The sequence below is a fragment of the Falco punctatus genome (assembly GCF_963210335.1).
Source record: "Falco punctatus genome assembly, chromosome: Z".
Taxonomy (NCBI): Eukaryota; Metazoa; Chordata; class Aves; order Falconiformes; family Falconidae; genus Falco; species Falco punctatus.
The window spans coordinates 39,363,553-39,381,791 of NC_137586.1; the positions used below are offsets into that span (position 1 = coordinate 39,363,553).

The 18,239-nt window shown below is 36.5% G+C and overlaps 1 protein-coding gene across 4 annotated transcripts in view; it reads left to right on the forward strand.

Annotated features, from left to right (window-relative positions):
• ALDH1A1 (aldehyde dehydrogenase 1 family member A1) overlaps nucleotides 1-18,239 on the forward strand; it is a 66,680-nt gene that overhangs the window by 14,903 nt on the left and 33,538 nt on the right. For 3 of the 4 annotated variants that reach the window (XM_080373357.1, XM_080373355.1, XM_080373358.1), the window contains exons 2-4: nucleotides 660-764; nucleotides 12,838-12,911; nucleotides 13,212-13,330. In XM_080373357.1, the coding sequence (XP_080229483.1) occupies nucleotides 13,241-13,330 (90 nt within the window). In that variant the 5' untranslated portion in view covers nucleotides 660-764; nucleotides 12,838-12,911; nucleotides 13,212-13,240. The remainder of the gene's footprint in view (nucleotides 1-659; nucleotides 765-12,837; nucleotides 12,912-13,211; nucleotides 13,331-18,239) is intronic. The other variant, XM_080373356.1, reaches the window with a different exon arrangement.

Consider the following 18,239-nt stretch of genomic DNA (forward strand, 5'->3'; position numbering starts at 1 on the left):
ATTTAGCCATCATTAACCTATAATGGGAAAATACTCAGTGCAAACTAAGAAACCAAAATTTCCTCTTGAGGTCTTACCTAACAGTTTTGCTTACAATTTCTCAGCTTGTTTAAATAGTTTTATACACACAGTTCTCTTTGATTCTAATTTATCTCTTTAACCCACAGTAGCTATGTCTTTATCTCATCAAACCTTTCTTCATCTTCATTGGTGTTCTTAATTTTAGTTTATATGTAGTTTGATAATTTCTCCTTCCTCTGTTCGTTCTCCCTTCAGTCCATCCCCTTTTTTACCTTTTTGCTTTGGTAAAAGTTTTCATATTTGCCTACACTGAATTAACGAAAAATTCAAGGTGAAATTTTGAGATAACATTAGAATTTTCCTTAATTTTGAGGTGAAATTGTAAATCTTTTTTGGCAACAGTCGGAAAGGAGTAGTTTTATGCAGACCTTATTCTGAATGAAACAACTGTGAGTTTATGTTGATTGTGAAAGACTAAATGCTATCTCCCATGGTCTTCAAAACTTCTGTGTCAGTGGAGTTTGGCAAATTAACTAATTAGGAAAGAGTATCAGTATTTTAACTTTATTTAAACCTTATTTTAACTTTAAATTTAAAGCCAGATTTATAACTTTAGCTACATGGAACTTGTTTTTCAGGGAAAAATTGTAAGGAATAAATAGTAATTTCACCTTCAACCACTGTCTCCTGCCTTTGACTCATTTTTGCCTCTCTGCTTTCTCCAGAACCGGCTGATAGTCCAGGTAAGTTTCAGTTTATTATTATCATTATCACCACCCCAGGAAAAAAACTTTGCATTATCATGCAGATAATGTGTAATTCATATAATTTTTTGAGTGCTTAGTATAACCATAATTATTGTGCATAAAACTTCACTTCTCTGCCATTCTACTACTCTCACTACCACGGCAATATGTCAGAATGTATGTATTTGACAAGCCTCAGCAGAATGTTGAAAAGTGCACTAAAAGGCTAGGAACATGTACTGATTTTTCTTGGGAATAAGAAACCTGGATGTTCTCAGCTCTTGTATTTTTCCTCACACAAACTGACAGAACCAAGAAGCTGGGTTTTTTTTAATTACTCTGCTATTTAGTAGATGGAGCAGTCAAACCAAAATAGACAATTTTATTTCAAAACTTTAAAAAGATATTAAACTCTTCAGAGATTTTCTTTAAAGGTCTGAATTTGTTTATTTTCTTGCAACCGTTTGGCAGCAGCAGCCAGACGATGTTACACACAAATGGTGTAAAAAAGGGGTTTATTTACATTCTTCATTATATAGATTACCAGTGATCTGGCTCCACTGGTGATCAGAGCAAGCTTTGGAGTATTACTCTACAGTTATATGACATCAAACAAGACAAAATGTAGTGCAAGACTGAAAGGTACTTTTCACAGTTTTATGTGTTTATGGAAAGAAAAGTACAATACACCCCACAGCTCCCCAACAACAACAGCAAAAAGACACACCGAAAAAATCAGAGAGATGGCTTTGCAGCTCCTGTTTTCTTAGAAATTGTGTAACAATTTGAAAATATGTGCAGGTTTTTTTTCTCTCAGAATTAAATGAATTAGTAAATACTGGTACATTATATTGGACTACACTGTTTCCAGGTAAAATGTTCTAGCTTCTTAGAAAAAGGATATTATTTTCTTTTTTCTAGTTGTATTCTTAGAAGGGAATTGAAACATATTTATTCAATCAGTCCCAAAAAGTTGATCCAGTTCTATCAGTATATGCAATAATCTACATTTATATACAAATGCACACATATGTAACACAACCATAAAACATACCTCTAACTTCAGATGAGAAGTGAATAATGTCACACACCCCATGCAGGATTTGGTTTTCACTGTAAGCTTGGCTCCTTATATTTGCAGTTACTAGGTTTGCACTTGTAGATCTGCTGGCTAGCAAGTCTCTGTAACAAAACAGGAAACTAGTTCCCAGATTGTATGCTATTTACTTGATTTCTTGTACTAGTATGTTTTGATACTGAGTTCAAGGGATCTTACAGAAATTAATAATATACTTCAAATTTGTCATAACAGATATTCCTTTATAAATGCAATTATTTATAATGGTACATAGAACTTAATACTATGAATTCGTAAGACAATGGGAAAGCTTTTGACAGCATTCAGTGGAAACTAAACTAATCACATTGTCTTTCAAAAAATCATAGTAAAGTCTTTTAGCTGTTAATTCTCACTTACCAGTGATGTTAATGCATGGCATACATACACTAGTACAATACAGATATCAACATATGAGAATTGGATTTTAACCATGACAAAGTACAGAAAAATGGGAATTACAGATCACAAATTAATGTGGTCAACTACATTACATCTAAACTTGAAGTCAAGATATAAGCCACAGGACAAGGGATAATGTCAGTCTTACTAATTATCTTAAAAGATTATATTCTACCAACAGGAAAAAGGGACTCTTCATAATGTGCTACCAAAGTTTTATTCTATATCAGGGTTTGGATCCTGAGTCCTAGTCCCCCAGAGCACATGTCTGCACAGATTTACAGTCTTGTTGAAGTCCAGTTTTCATTAGAAACGCCAATGTTTGTCCACAGAAATCTCCCTGAAATTTGCAAACAAAGAGAGGTTTTTCTTTGTGTTATTTGTTTGTTTGTTTAAGTTAAATTAAACAGTTGAGAAATAGCAGAGTTGGAAATCCATCAAAATCCTCCATTGGCATTACAATACAAGGAAAATACTTGAGTGTCACAGTTAATTTGGAAATGCTGTATGACGAATTAATGTGCCAATTTATCCTTTATTTATAATAACTGATATTCCTACTGCAAATATGGTTCTTTCCTAGCATTTCTCATTCCACTTCAAATGTTATAAAGGTGAGTTTTGACCCCAAGATTGCTTACCTGTATGGGTGGTTTCTAGCCAGCTCTGTAGGAACTTTCTGGGAATAATCATACTAAAAGCAAGCTGGAGCAGAGGGGGAACAAGATGACTCAAAAGAACTACTCTTGATTTCATATTAGTTTTGCATCAGTTCAATTGTAACTTCAGTAGATATAATTTTAATTTATTCTACTAATAGCAAGTTTCAAATCACATCCTAGCATTTAACTAGCATGATGTATGCAAAAGGCACATTGGGTCTTGAGTAGGAAGGTTTTTCTTATTTTCACTGCAGAGATCTCAGTGCCCAAGACATCCTATATACCAAAAGACACAAAAATAAACCTTTCAAAAACACTGTAGTTTAAATCATGCTGATTATTAATATCAAATATGAATATTAAGAAAAATAAGAAGTGATATAAGGACATTAAAGAATAGATCTTTAGAAAATTATTTTTAAATATCAAAAAAGGTGTAGATTAAATATACCTCTGACTTTTTTCTTTTTAGCTGTACAATAACTTTTTATAGATGCTTTTTAAAACTTTAAAAGTTGAAAGAGGGTTATTTTCACATGTGAGACTTTCATAACTGAAGAACACAATCACGACACACAGGCTTATAAAGCACACATAGCAATTATGTAAAATCAGTTGAGGCTGTCTAAATCTTGGCTTTGAAACAAAGGTTCATGGAGGAAATGCTGAAAATTACTTGGCAGTAATTGTTGCTAACAATGCAGGTTAATAACTAGTGTTGGGTCTGATTCTGATCTAACCCTGACTACTTTGCACTTGCATGAACTCTATTGATTTGCATCAAATTATTCATTATGTTCACTGATAAAAGCTTTTATCTGTGACCTGTGGCATAAAATCTACCTCCTTTTTCATAATCAATTATCTAAGGAAACTTTAAACTATTTCATTACTTATTACTTGCTCTCATTTGACCTGTGTATTGAAAAAAAAAAAAAAAGTTTTAAAAATTTAGTTTAATTTTTAACAGAACAAAAGGAGTAAATTTGTTCTTCTGACTCATGCAAAATGGACTTTACTTGATGTCACACTTTTTAAGCATAGAATAGAGAAAAAAATAACAGTATCACAGAAGGATATTTTATAAAAGTCGTTCTGTGTTTCCAAGACTGCCATGACTAAACCTACAGTAAGTAAAACTATCAATTTATTAACTAAGGTGTTGTAATGCTGTTCTTTTATCAGTTTTCATTTTTACAGCCCAGATATTCTTTCCACTTTTCTCAGAACAGTATTGCAAGAGAGATATAAATGTCCATCAACTTTCAGCAAATGGTTAGAAAAGCAATAGACCATTATTAATGTTTTAATTAAATAATATCCTGTTGACATGAAAAATAGTTTAGCCTGAGTGAAAAATGCAGTTTTGTCAGTTGCTAATTCATGAATGGACTGTTTCTATGACCTTAATTTTGCAAATATTTGATGTCATGATTGAATAATAAGGAGGAATTAATAGAGTAGGAAAAATTCTATTGATACAAGTTAAATACAATTGCTTATTTTCTGTATTTTAGGGCAAATGCACAGACAGAAATTTATGAGTCTCAGTTACATTTTTTGGTATGGTTTATCCCAGTTTTGAGAGATTTACTTCTTCTCGAGAAGTTTAGATACATCTTTGATGCTTCAGACAATAATGATTTCAGTTGGGTTTATTTGTTTGATTGCTTTCTTCACATAAACTATCATCCCTTTTACTTTTGTCTGGAGTTTTTGATGATAAATTCAAGAAGAGACAAAAACAATTCCAAGTAATTTCAATTTTAGGAAATGAAAAATATTACATATTACGAGATATTCTTGCAACTTTTAGGAAACGCTGTAATGCTGAAATAGCTAGCACTTTGTCTTCCATTAGTATTACAAAGAAAGTTGCTTCCTGTGGATGAAATAGGTTCTATAGCTGTTTTTAAAATGGTCTTAATTCTTGAAACATGGCTTGCTTTCTCTTATTGTACCACAATATACCCTGTTCCTTTAACATTTCCTCTTATTTTTATTTTGATGTTGTTTCTGTGATTGCATTTTAGTCATTATTTCATATTCAAATTGCCCTATATACAAAACTAAAACATCTGTCCCCAAAAACAATGTGCACTACAAAACATGCTATTGAAAATACAGACCACAAAGAGCAGACACCCAGGTAGCAGAAGATGAGTATTCTAAAAAAATCATTTATCATCATAGAAACACAGAACCATAGAATCTTAGAATGGTTTGGGTTGGAAGAGACCTCCAAGACCATCTAGTTCCAACGCCCCTGCCATGGGCAGGGGACACCTTCTCTTAGGCCAGGTTGCTCAAAGCCCCATCCAGCCTGGCCTTGAGCACTTCCAGGGGTGGGGCATCCACAGCCTCTCTGGGCAACTTGTTTCAGCAACTTACGACCCTCACAGTAAAGAATTTCTTCCTAGTACCTAATCTGAATCTACCCGCTTTCAGTTTAAAGCCATTTGCCCTCATTCCACCCTTCCAAAAAGTCACTCTCCAGCCCTCTTATAGGCCCCCTTTTAGGTACCAGAATATGTACTGCTATATGGTTTCCCTGGAGCCTTCTTTTCCAGGCTGAACAACCCCAAATGTCTCAACCTGTCTTCATCAGAGAGCTGTTCCAGCCCTCTGATCATCTTTGTGGTCTTCCTCTGGACTGACTCCAGCGGGTCCATGTCCTTCTTATGTCAGGGACTGCAACGCTGACCGCAGTACTCCAGATGGGCTCTCGCAAGAGCAAAGCAGAAGGGGAGAATCACCTCCCTCAGCCTGCTGGCCATGTTTCTTTTGATGCAGCCCAGGATATGGTTGGCTTTCTGGGCTGCAAGCACACATTGCCAGGCCGTACTGAGCCTCTTGTCCATCAGCACGTCCAAGCCTTTCTCCTCAGGGATGTTCTCCGTCCATCCCCACCCAGCCTGTATTGGTGCTTGGGATTGCCATGACCTATGTGCAGGATCTTGCACTTGGCCTTGTTGAACTTCATGAGGGGCACACAGGCCCAGCTCTCAAGCCTGTCAGGGTGCCTCTGGATGGCATCCCTTCCTTCCAGCATGTCAACTACACCTCACAGCTTGGTATCATCAGCAGATTTCCTGAGGGTGCATTCAATGCCACTGCCCATGTCACCGACAAAGGTGTTAAACAGCACCAGTCCCTATACCAACCCTTGAGGAATGCTACTCATCACTGGTCTCCACTTGGACATTAAGCCATCAATGGCAACTCTTTGTGTGTGACCATCCAACCAATCCCTTTACCCATCAAGTGGTCCATCCATCAAAAATGTATCTCTCCAGTTTAGAGACAAAGGCATTGTGCAGGACAGTGTCAAATGTTTTGCATAAATCCAGATTTAAACTGATATACCCACTTCTATTAAAGTATTTTGCTCTAGGTAAACCCCGCTAGATTTTTGATATATATTCCTTGGCTCCCAGTCAATCTTCTAAAGAGCAAGGACTCTTCAGCAGACAGGAAGTCTTTGTTTTCTCCTGAGGGCCTGCTATCTACACAAGGATATTGTTAAGCTTTATTTACACTCCAGTGTAAATGATAATTTATTTATGGTAATTAAAAAAATGATAAATATTTGTATCAGAGCTAGATTAGTAGAATTCCTTTATAGCCACCAACAGTAATTGTTCATCTATGGGATACTGTGCAGTTTACGAGGATACCAAGCTACTTTAGATATCCCTTTTGGAGTGACAGGATTTGTGCTTTAAAAAGTCCTGTTTCTCACCACTGATTATGGACAATTGCTGTACGGCTAGCTCAGGCATATATAGCTGTGTGGGCGTGGCATGCATTTGTTGAAGTGTGCCCCATTCCATTGGGCTAATCTCGATATAATTTATTGCCTCATCCCACCAAAATCAAACAGTGGAAATATGGCTGTTTTTCTAAAGGCGTTTTTCACTGGTTTTCTTCAGCAAACTTGGATTCCAGCATCACCAGTCCACATGTTAACCCTGGTAACTGTGCACTTGGGGATTATGCTGCCCATGTAACAGTGAGTGGGGCCTCCACTCTGAGCCCCAGGCTTCCTTTCTAGGTGTTTTGTTCTCTCTTGCTCTGTTGTCATACTTTGTTGTCTGTTGTGGAAGGATTTATGGTTAAAAGGTGAAATTATCCTGAACTTTGTTGCGAAGCTCTGTGTTCAACTTACAGTCAAGCAGAGAGTGCCTTATCTGTGTATGAAATCAGAAAAAAATCTCTTGCTCCACTGGCAGGTGGGTCTCTGTGAATGAGAAAAAAAAAATCCAGCTGTGGTTGCACAAGTTTCTGTGTAGGAGCAGAGAAAATGCTTATTTGTCCCTACCTGCAGAAAGTGTCATAGGATGAAAGTGTCATTATGGATTCAGCAGAGAATAGGCTTAGGACAGCATCCACTATCAGCTCAAGCTATCCTTTGGTACCAAGATTATTAAATTTGTAGCACTAGTTTTTCTACTTTTTGTTCTGCTTCTGCCCCTGTTGTAGTGAATCAACGCAGGTTAAATCTGGACATTACTGGAGCAAAGGTGTTTGCATGAATCAAACAGTAGCTAGTATTATCATGTGTGTTCAGACTTGTTTGTGGAAGCATTATGGAGAGATATCTTCCAGGACATTTCTTCATACGCTTTTATCATCCATGTAGCAAAAGGGAAGTATTTTTAACCAAGTGAGTTCAAATTTCAAACTTAAATAAAAAGTTATGCATTTGTCAGCTGCCTAACTCCATGAGTGTATACCTCACAGAAATTTTATAATGACTAAAGAACTGGTAATTGTGCTCAAAGATACCTGTATTTACATAAAAGGAATACTTGGATTTTCAGAAATGCAGGGTACTCAGTGTACTACAACACCCAAAGGAATTTGTGCAGTAGCCTTGAAAATCTTGTCATTTTGATTTCAGTGTTTCACAATTAGAGTTATCAGAGCTTGTACAACCCACCTACGTTTGGACTTTCAGTTTAGACAGGCAAAAATGGCACACATTTCACACCAGTTCTGCCTAATTTCTGATGTGTCTGACTTTCCACATCATGCTAAACAGTGACCACTGTTTCTGTTCTACTGCCATTAATGGGATGTCATAAAGAATATTAACAATGTGAATAAAGCAATTCAGAGCAAGTCTGGTGATTTCATAAATTCTATGATTTTCACTTTTTAAACGTATTTTGGTTCTTTTGACACTTATATATTCTACTCCTGACTTTTTGCCAGCATTTGTCAGTACCAGCAAATGATTTGTATGAATCACTGAATAATTCCCTTTCTTAACACCATGTATAATCTTGTTTTGGAAGAAGTAGTTCAGCTAATCAGGATTTTCAGTAACAGTGATATTGTTTCAACAAAGATTTTTCAGGTGATTTTTTTTGTGATAAGGTTTTATAAAGTGTAAACATATGCTTAAGCATTGAAGACTGTCTAAATTCAGCACAGATGATAGATTTTAGCTACCAAACTGCAGATCGCAGCAGCCTATCCTGTTCATCTCTTGTTCCAGGTAACTTTTTACATCAGTGCTCTAAGTCACCATGGAAGATTATTCATCTTAAGTGTCTGGAATCTGCAATCATGACTTTATAGAAGTTACTTGTTATGCCACCTTTTAGAAGGCATAACTGTTATGGAATATAAGGTGTAATTTTAATAGATCATCAGATGCCAAAGATGCAATTTGAAACTTTCCCAGAGCTGTAAATGACAAAAAAGTAAAGTAGAGAATATCTACTATCTGTTTACCTGCAATACTAAAATCCTTGCACTGTTCTACATTGTAGATAGTCCATGCTAAATATATGCTGTCTTATCTGATCTATGTGGCTTTGAGCATGTCTAGTACAAGATAATAGTCAGATTTCTTTAATGATCAAACATGCATTTTGAAGGGCAAGGTCTGCTTTCTATAGAAGCCCATGGACTAGAATTTCTTACTGCTGTGATTACAATCTCAGCATTAGACAAAGAGTAAGTCACCTGTCCCCTATTGATGGAGAATGGAGACACAGACACCCAGACTGTGGGAACTAGGAAGATATAGGGTGTTTGGTTTGGGTTTGGGGTTTTGGGGTTGGTTGTTTTTTGGTTGTTTGTTTGTTTGGGTTTGTTTGTGGTTTTTTTTTTTTTTTTTTTTTGGGGGGGGGGGGGAGTGGGGAGGGAGTGTGGAAGAGAAGACTCCTTTGAAAAAGACAGACTTGTGTCTACTTCTGGGAAAAAAAGTCCAGCAGCTTCTGGCCTTTATAAAAGTCAAAGTAATTTCTGGGTAAGAGAGAATTCTATTCTCAGAATAGTCTTATCTACAATGTAAAGTAAATATTTCTCTATTAAATGCTGGAAAGGGAATTTCTATAACAAGTATATGGCTTTCAGACTGTATTAGCCCAGCATGCACTAATATAAAACCAGCAAGTAGAATCATAAATCTGGTCAAGTCATTTCCTTTGACATAGGCATCGAGTGCCATCTGAGCTGCACAGCGTTTTGAAGACACTGATACTATTTTGGCAAGGTGGCGTAAGACCTACAAGACTCTCCTGGACTGACACCTCACGGCAGCTAAGAAAGGCCAGGACATTTCAGATCAGTGCTAGTATTGAGCTAAGGGGAGACAATCTAGTCACAGGTTACCTCTGGCTGATTCTTGTGACACGCTGATTTCATTAGTTGGATTGCCATCTAGCCCAGCTGAAGCTCTGCTTACGTCTGTGTGCTGCTGGCTGTTGAACCGTATCCCATGCAATGAATATGGGGCCACAATGAACCTCAAGAACATAGGTCAAACAGTTTGCCCACCTAAATCACAATGAATCCAATCAAAAAGTAACTGCCAATGACATTGGTGATATTCCACTGTATAATCACACCTAAGGAGAAAGGTTACTTGTACTCTGGAACTCTTTGTTTAGTTACTGGTTTAGTTTTTTCTTCATCTTTGCGAAGAAACACATGGACAAGTGATTTACAGATTCTTCCAGCCTAAGACTTTCATTTAATGTACTGACACAGAATTACATAATTCATGCAGCCCTCAATCTTGTGTTTTAGCACCGCCAATGTCATGCAGCAAGGCATCTCAGAGCTTACTTACAACCTTTTTTTTGTTTCTTTTTGATCTTTTATTGAATAGGGGAACTCAGTAAGTTTAACCTGGGAAAAATGTTATGCATTACAGCGTAAAAAGCACTACCACATAGTCACATAATATGTCATGTAGTTCTCCTGGCTGAGTAGCTAAGGTTCATTCCTTAGCAGTGAAAAGACAACGATAAGTAACAGTCAGATAATTGATCACAAGAAAGAAAAAAATTAGGTAGAATCTAATATTTTCCAAGCAAATATTAACAACAGAGCTTATGTAAACTTCGGACTATGTAAACTACAGATACAATATCTGTAATATAACTAATGTAATAAGCGTTATAATTCACTAATTGAAAGAATAGTACAGTCTACAAAATATGTAGTGCTTGAAGTGCACATCTTTATTCAGATAAAATGTGTAATGTTAGTGATGCAGGATGGGGAAAAAAAGATACAGAACAAAAATAGGAGGAAGATGTAGTAAACAGCAACTGCAATATGAGGAAAAGGATGTAATTCCTATGCTAGGCTAAAAGGAATCCTAGGCTGAAAGTGAATAGGAAAGTTATTGGCAGGGAGATGATTGGTATGGTCATGAACAGCTAGGCTAAGCAGTAGTTCAAATTTCCTCGAAAAAAGGAGGGGAGTCAGGCATTCCCGGATATGATAACACAGAGAAGTTAAAGGAATTATTGACATTAATGGTACTATTTGGAGCAAGTCTCAGCCGATAAGGCGCACATAGAAAAGCAGATTGCTCAAGATAGCAAGTAATCTTTTTAAAAGATGAGACCTTTTTAACAATACAAAAGGCTTAGAGAGAAAAGAAAGGACTCACAGGAAGCGTGGTAGTGAAGGTGATTCATGCAGTCCGAGAGTGAAAGAGGGAAACAGAAAGGAAAGAAAGATGGTAAGGTATGTGTTAAATGAATCAATAGTGTGGAAAATAAAACAATGATTGCGGGCATGTTTGGAAAAGTTGAAACTTTTCACCCAGGGTACTATTTCTAAAGCCTGTCTAAGCAGATTTCAGGCTGCCCTTATAGACATGGGAAGAGGGTAAATGCTGTCATTTTCCAAAAAGGTTATCATAATTCAATTCTAACTTAGTCGTTTTAAAAACACCTCAGGAATGCAATGGTACCTAAATATGAGAGTATTTAGAGCATGAGAATGTATTTAGAACACTCCTGCTTGGGAGAAAGATTTTTTTCTGTTGCCTGAAACCAGGGAATTCCACTAATATCTGGCTTATGGCTCAGTTAAATTATATTTGAGTTAGGGAAATCTGAGTAATTAGCAGGTGAATTAACCAGACACAAACTCTTTGTGGATTAATGGAGAAAAGAGTGGCAGGAAGATTATTAGAGTAGTCTTTAGTGTTTGAACCATAAAATCAGATGGAAATAAAAACAAAACAAAAGAAACAAACAAACAAAACAAAAAAAAAAAAAAAAAAGAAAAAGAAAAAGGAAAACCACAAAAATTTGCTGCATGAAGGTAACATTGAAAAGCTATATTCCAAATAATAGTGATCAAACTCTATCTAGACATCGTCTTTTTTTATGAGACTCAATGACATTACTTAAGACAGGCCAACACTGTAACCCAAAATGTTAAGATCTGAAAGTGCTGTTCACAAAACTCTCAAATATACCATTTTACATTGGGACGGCTTGAGCTGGCCAGCTGAGGCAGAGTAGCTGAAGGGTGCATCCAAAAGGAAGTAACTGAGCTGGCAACCTTGGATATCATGACATTACAGTAATGGGAATGGGTGCCCTTCATTCACATGATATGGTGAGTGGCTGAAACTAGCTCAAGTCCACCCTGAGAGATGACTGTTGTGAGTAGAATTCTCTCTTATCCAGAAATTACCTGGACTTTTCTAAATGCCAGAAGCTCTTGCTCCAACCATATGTCCAAACACAAATATCATCAATGATAATTATATCATACTCTTTAAATCAGAAAATATGTTACATATAACTAATGCATCATAAGATCCATCTCATGATACGTCCTATATCATCCATCAGTTAAAAGCAACAAAGCTTCCATTGCCACATGGTTTAGATGATGCCTGATACATGAGTTAACTCAGTGAGGTTTTCAAGCATCTGTGTTGTCTCAATGAAAGCAATAAGATCACTTCTTTTTATTTCTATAGCAAAAATCCACTGTACATATATCAGAAGCTCAGCATATTAAAAAGGTGCTAATTCAGTCCCAGTTGGTTCTGTGATACCATTCATCAGGAAGGATAAGACTTCATGAAGAAAGGAGTTTCTTGTGCCTCAGAAAATTATTTGCCTATACCAGAGATATGTTTCTTATTGAATGATCAGAACTGGACATATAAGCACCAATGGGTTCCACCTTAGATAGAAAAGTCCTGCCTATTAAATCATTTATTTTGAAAGACACAGACAATATTTTCCAAAGGGCACTGAAGTAAAAATTTTGTCCTTAAAACTGTTGTGATATTTAAAAAAAAAAAAAAAAACACAAGGTTTTGCTTGGTTCTACCCACAGAACATTTTTCCTGGATCAATCAACTCTGTCCTACCTTCACATCTATTGAAAAGCATGTGAAGGATTTTCTATCACCATAGCCATCTCTTATTTCTGCGATCTCCAAAGCAGGTATTAATTACAGGAATTATAATGTACTCTGAACATATTAAAGCGTAACCTAAGGTGGCTTGTTTTTTAGTAAATGCTTTCCAGCTCTGGGAATTCTTGCCAACACTCCAGTGAGAAGGGCTTAGTTTGTTTCCAGAGCTCATAAGTCTGTCTTTACCTTCAGAGCTGCCTTCAAGTACGTGAAGAACGTCAGCTAAAATCTGAGGACCTGCTTGCTAAAATAAAGTAATTTTACAGGTAAGACAAGGGAGCTTTAAACTGTGTTCCTCAGTAAGAAATCTGTGGTGTCTGGCTAAGCAGATTGTTTCAGCAGCATTTGCTTCATCGAGGTCTCAGCTCAGTGAAAAGGCTGTTGCTTTTGGTCTTAAAAATAAGTAGTGTCATTTTCTCCTTGCAATGAATTCTTTCATCCAATCATATTCCTGCATGCAAATATGCCATGGCTGGTACAGATAAAAAAGCACAAATAAAGCTAAGAGCTCAGTCAGGACAAAAATCACTGTGGTTCCCTCAAACCCAGTTTCACCTGTGTTTCAGGAACAGAGTCAAACTCCTCAACTGAGAATATGAAGAAGCAAGGTTCAGACAGCAGTCCTGCTCCGGTTTTGCCAGCGCTGCCTGAACCACTCAAAAATCTTCAAATTAAGTACACCAAGGTTAGTAGCATTTGCGTTTCTTAATTTTTCTTATGCATTCAGCTCAGACAGTAGGTTGTGCTCATTTTAATCTTAGATGAACCACGGAGGCAACTAAATCAGTGTTTAAAATGTTTATTCTGACCTGTTTCTGATACTATACGTGTTAGCAATTAATGTTCAGTCATGCTTTTACCCCAAGTATTTCAGGAAGTGTGCAAGTGGGATAGGATCCTTTCATATTTCACTTGCGGTAGGGGGTGTTTTTCTCCTGAAACAAACTTTCTGCAGTGATAAGTTTATCAGAAAATATAAATGGAGCAAAGAAGGAAAAGTTTCTATTATTATATTAATTTTCAGAACAGTGAGAACAAATTAAAATGGTAGCATATTGCATCATTATTACAATCAGATGTAAATAATTATACCAAATCAGCTTATGTGGAAAGGGATGTGTGAAAATGAAACTAAAATAAAATTAATTCCACTCACATATTTTTCTTAGAGGTAGTGAATCTGTTTTTCAGCTTAACCAAGTAACTATCAATAAAACAGGTAAAGCCTACTATCACTAATTACGCAACATTACCATAAACTTTTAAAATAGTAAAATCTTTCCATATGCAGTTAGATATGCACAGATAAAGAAGGTCTGAATCCAGACTTGTGTTCCCAGCTTGAAAAGGCTTTTGCCTGTTTTGTATCATAGTACGCAGATAACTGCAAGAACTTTGAACAAACTGCTGGCACAAAATATTGAAACTCTGCCCTCTGAAACATCCGGGTAGAATAATTGATCAGAAAAGACCTCTTCTCTTTGGAGACTCTTTGATTACTGTTCATTATTTTTCTCATTACCATTGCAATGGAAATACATTTTATTTTCTAGAGCCAGTGCTTATTTTCTTTTCCAAAAGTAAAGTGTGCAGCAATATCTAGACTGGTCCTTTCAAACTCCACGCTATCCTATTTTTTTCATGGAAAAAACCTAACTAGATTTCAATGCATGTCTTTCTTGAATAAATCACACAGGACCTTACTTTGTAAATATTTAACAGGCCATGAAAGCTATGGAGTTCTGCCATGTGATAGCTCTCTACTGCTCTTCCTGTCTCAAAAAAAAAAAAAAAAAAACAAAAAAACCAAAAAGCTTAATTCGGAGAAGATACTTTAGTACCTAGGTCACAGTGGTGTTCCAGAAACTACAGTCCTATTTGTTTGCTGTTTTATTTTTCCAAAGGGAAACAACTAATATGAGTAAAACGCAAGCTCAGAAATCTGGTGTAAGTAAATATGCAAGACATAAATTCCTGTAAACATTTCTACCTTTCTAAAGTATTAGGTTAGCAAAAACTTATTCCATTAACACTAAAAACAACCACAAGGCAGCCAGCATGGCTGAAATGTCCATAGTGTACAATTAAGGAAAGTGTCACACAGCAAATGCATGTTCCTTTTGCCTTTACAATAGATACCATTTCCTTAAAAACTGCATATAATGTGTAATTCTGCAGAAATGCAATGCACTTGTTTACAAAACTGTGTACCTACAAGTAATCAAATCCAACACACCCCTGCAGAGGCTAGGCTTTTGCAATCCTTTCCCTCCTCTCTTCAAATATCACACAGGACTGTCTGAAAGCCACAACTGTGTAATTAGGGGCAGGGAGGTGGGATAACAGAAATGTCATTCCATACCCAGCAGTCATCCCACAATTTAATAAAGCCTTTCCACTCTCCTCTTCTTATCCATCCTGTTCCTCTCTTGTCCCATACAAGTTATAACATGGGGTGTGGGATTGTTTTGACTAGTTACATTAGAGAGATCAAGATGAGGGAAGCATTAATTACTGCTGATATATTAACCTTCTGTATGAAGCACCTTGGACATCAGCAGATCCCTCAGCTTTGGAAACTATTTTCTTTTTCTACCGTGGCATAATATCAACAGTCATCACACAAGGATCTGAAGAAAGGTCTGCAGAAGATCTTCCAATGACTTTACTCTTTACGTAACACTTGATTTTATTTTCTACGGGAAGGATCATTTTGAGCCTTTTACAGAGATAATTTAACTAATTCCATATGTCTATGGATCTACAGGTCAGTTCAGCTGCATTTCAGATTATGCCTTTGACATATAGCATAAAACTAAGCACTCTTCAGGGAATTTGAATGTCAGTATTAAGTTGAATGCATTTTAAATAGTGAAATTGGTGTAAATGCAGAACCACAAAGTGATCTTGAATTGGTTTCATATCTGAATCTCCTTTAAAGATATTCCAATGAACTGAATGAGTGTTGGTAGGTGGCTAAAAATATACTAGTAAATATTTTACTTAGCCAACACTGAGGAATTAGACAATGATTGTTTGACAAATGGTTTCTGTCATGATGCTCTCACATACACTAAACCCTGTGATGTTCCTTTAGTCAGAGAAACTCAGATTAGTTAATTATTATGTTGTCAAATTACACTGCAGAGAGAAAACTGCAGTGCATTCTCTCGCTAAGCTGCATGTGAAATATCAGAAAGTGTAGAAGGGTAAGCCACTCTGAGTGAAGAAAAATTGCAACTGATTATCATATATGTTGCAAGCACTAGCTGCACAAAGAGGAGGGGTAAAAACACAAAAGTTTAATCAGAATATCTGGGTAAGGTAATCAACTATAAAGGTTCTATAGAAACATGCTCTTTTTAAGATCAGCTGACTTTGTAGATGCAAAGCTACTAACTGACAAATTAGAATGCTTAAATAAATAATCAATTGAAAGAGTATGTTCTCAGATTATTGATTCATTACAGCAGTAAAATGTAATTCCTGTATCAACAATAATATAAAATCCCAAGAGAGGGGAAAAAAAATAAATAAAATATTATCCAAATATCAACTTCTTCTAAGGAAAAGACTAAGGGGTGGGGATTTCACAGCAGGTATTCCAAATTGATAAATTGATGTATTTGTTTGAAGCTTACAATTTCAGATTTTAGTAGTTCCTTAAATAATTTCACATAGTTTAACTGTATGTCATAAAGAATACAGTGAGACTCCATGACATATTTTGGGACTACTAAATCAGAATTTATAGCACCTGAAATGAGCCTTCTCTTGGGCAACAAATCTCTTTCAGGTTTAGATGTAACTGTAAGATTTACTGCCATCATCAAACTCAAGAATATCTGAATGACTCTCATAATGTATAGGAGCGGGTGTGAACAGGTGCCAACAATTTTTCAGCACAGTGCATCACCTCACCTGAGCGATGCTGAATTATCTGCAGCACGTGGAAGCCCAGCCAAAGCCCTGGTGCCTCTTCACTGTTCCCAGCCTCTAAAAGAACGATGGGGTGTCATTCCCTGGTTTACTGTCTGCACTAGAAAGCTTGTGATCAGTCAACTGAGCAGCTGTTGAAACTTGGTGTTGGCTTTTAGCTCTGTAAAACAGGCAGCTGGGCTCATTTGAAGAGCATTGTCAAGAAAAGCTTTATCATAGCAAGTATTGTAGGCTATCTGAGGGCAGATTTATGGTGGGAAGAGGTTATGCTTTTTCTTGTACTTTAAGTTTGGAAGAGTTCCTGGTATCTAAAGAGAAGATAGCTTAGATATTTCATTCCATGTTTATAAAGCTACCCTTAATAGCTAAATTTGGGATAGTCCACATTTTAGGTAGTTTTATTATGTTTCTTGACTCATTTCTGTAACATGGATTATAATTTATAACCATAATAGCGAATTACATAAACATTCTTCCCTGACAAAGAGTAAATTTATAGACAGATGCTGAATATGGGGTCATGTATAGGATCTTTGCAACATCAGAAATGAAGTGTTTTCTTCTCTAGGTTGCACTTCTACGTCACTTCTACAAAAGCACTGAGGCTTGAAACCCTGTACAGACTTTGCCCAGTATTAAATTCAGAAAAAGGGGATCCTTACTCTAAAGAAGATGTAGCAAGAAGTTCTGTTTCATAAGGTGATGACACAGAATATAGAGGCCTTAAAATCTATTTCACCAGACAAAGCTGTCCAGAGTCAAATACTTTCTTTCCTTATGTGGCACAGACCCAAACATGGCACTTCCCACCTTAGAGGTACCTAAAAAAATGAATTAATGGTCCTTTCAAAATACCCAGGGACTAAAGGGTAAAAGATACTGGGATGACAAAGAAAGATAAAGAGCAGGTCTTGTCTTCCTGTTCTTTGCTCAAACCATTTAAGTGACCAAATCAAGTTTCTAAACAATGACAAAAATACTGTAGTCTTGCACATAATTTCAGCCCCAAGTGGTGAATGGTAATAGATTATCTAAACAGAAATCAATCATTTCAGAGAATCAAGATTTTATTGCACTCTGACACTGGCAAATAAAGCCAGTCAGAGGGTTTTTGACAGCAATAGACCATTACCTGGGCTCTATTTTAAATACTAAGCTTTAGTAGTGTACAGTCTCATCTACAAGAAATGGGTATTTCCAGTTCTAGTGCAAAGAAGTCTGGAAGTCATTAATTCTTTGTTGAAGAAAGAATTTGTTTTTGTTGTTGAAATACAAAAACATCTTCTCCCCTAAAAATGCCAGTGAAATAACAGTTACAAAATGTTTGCGACAACATTTCCAAATCCTTGAAAAATAAATTTGCAGCCCTAAACCTCATGGGCCACAGTCAGTCATCACAGACAACCCCCTGCACAGCACATGCCACAGAAAGGCAGGTCTTTTGCATTTATGGCTGACAAATCAGCACAAAAAAATATAAGCAACCAGTGGAGTTCTGACTGACGGGGAAAACACTGTAACCTATTTCAAGATGATTCCAAATGTTTTTTTCAGCAGCACGAGGGAGTTGCCAAAGGCTCCTGTTGGGTGGTACTTCCATGTTGCATGGATTTAGAGACCCACATTCTGTTTGTTTGCATGATGTACTCCACAGC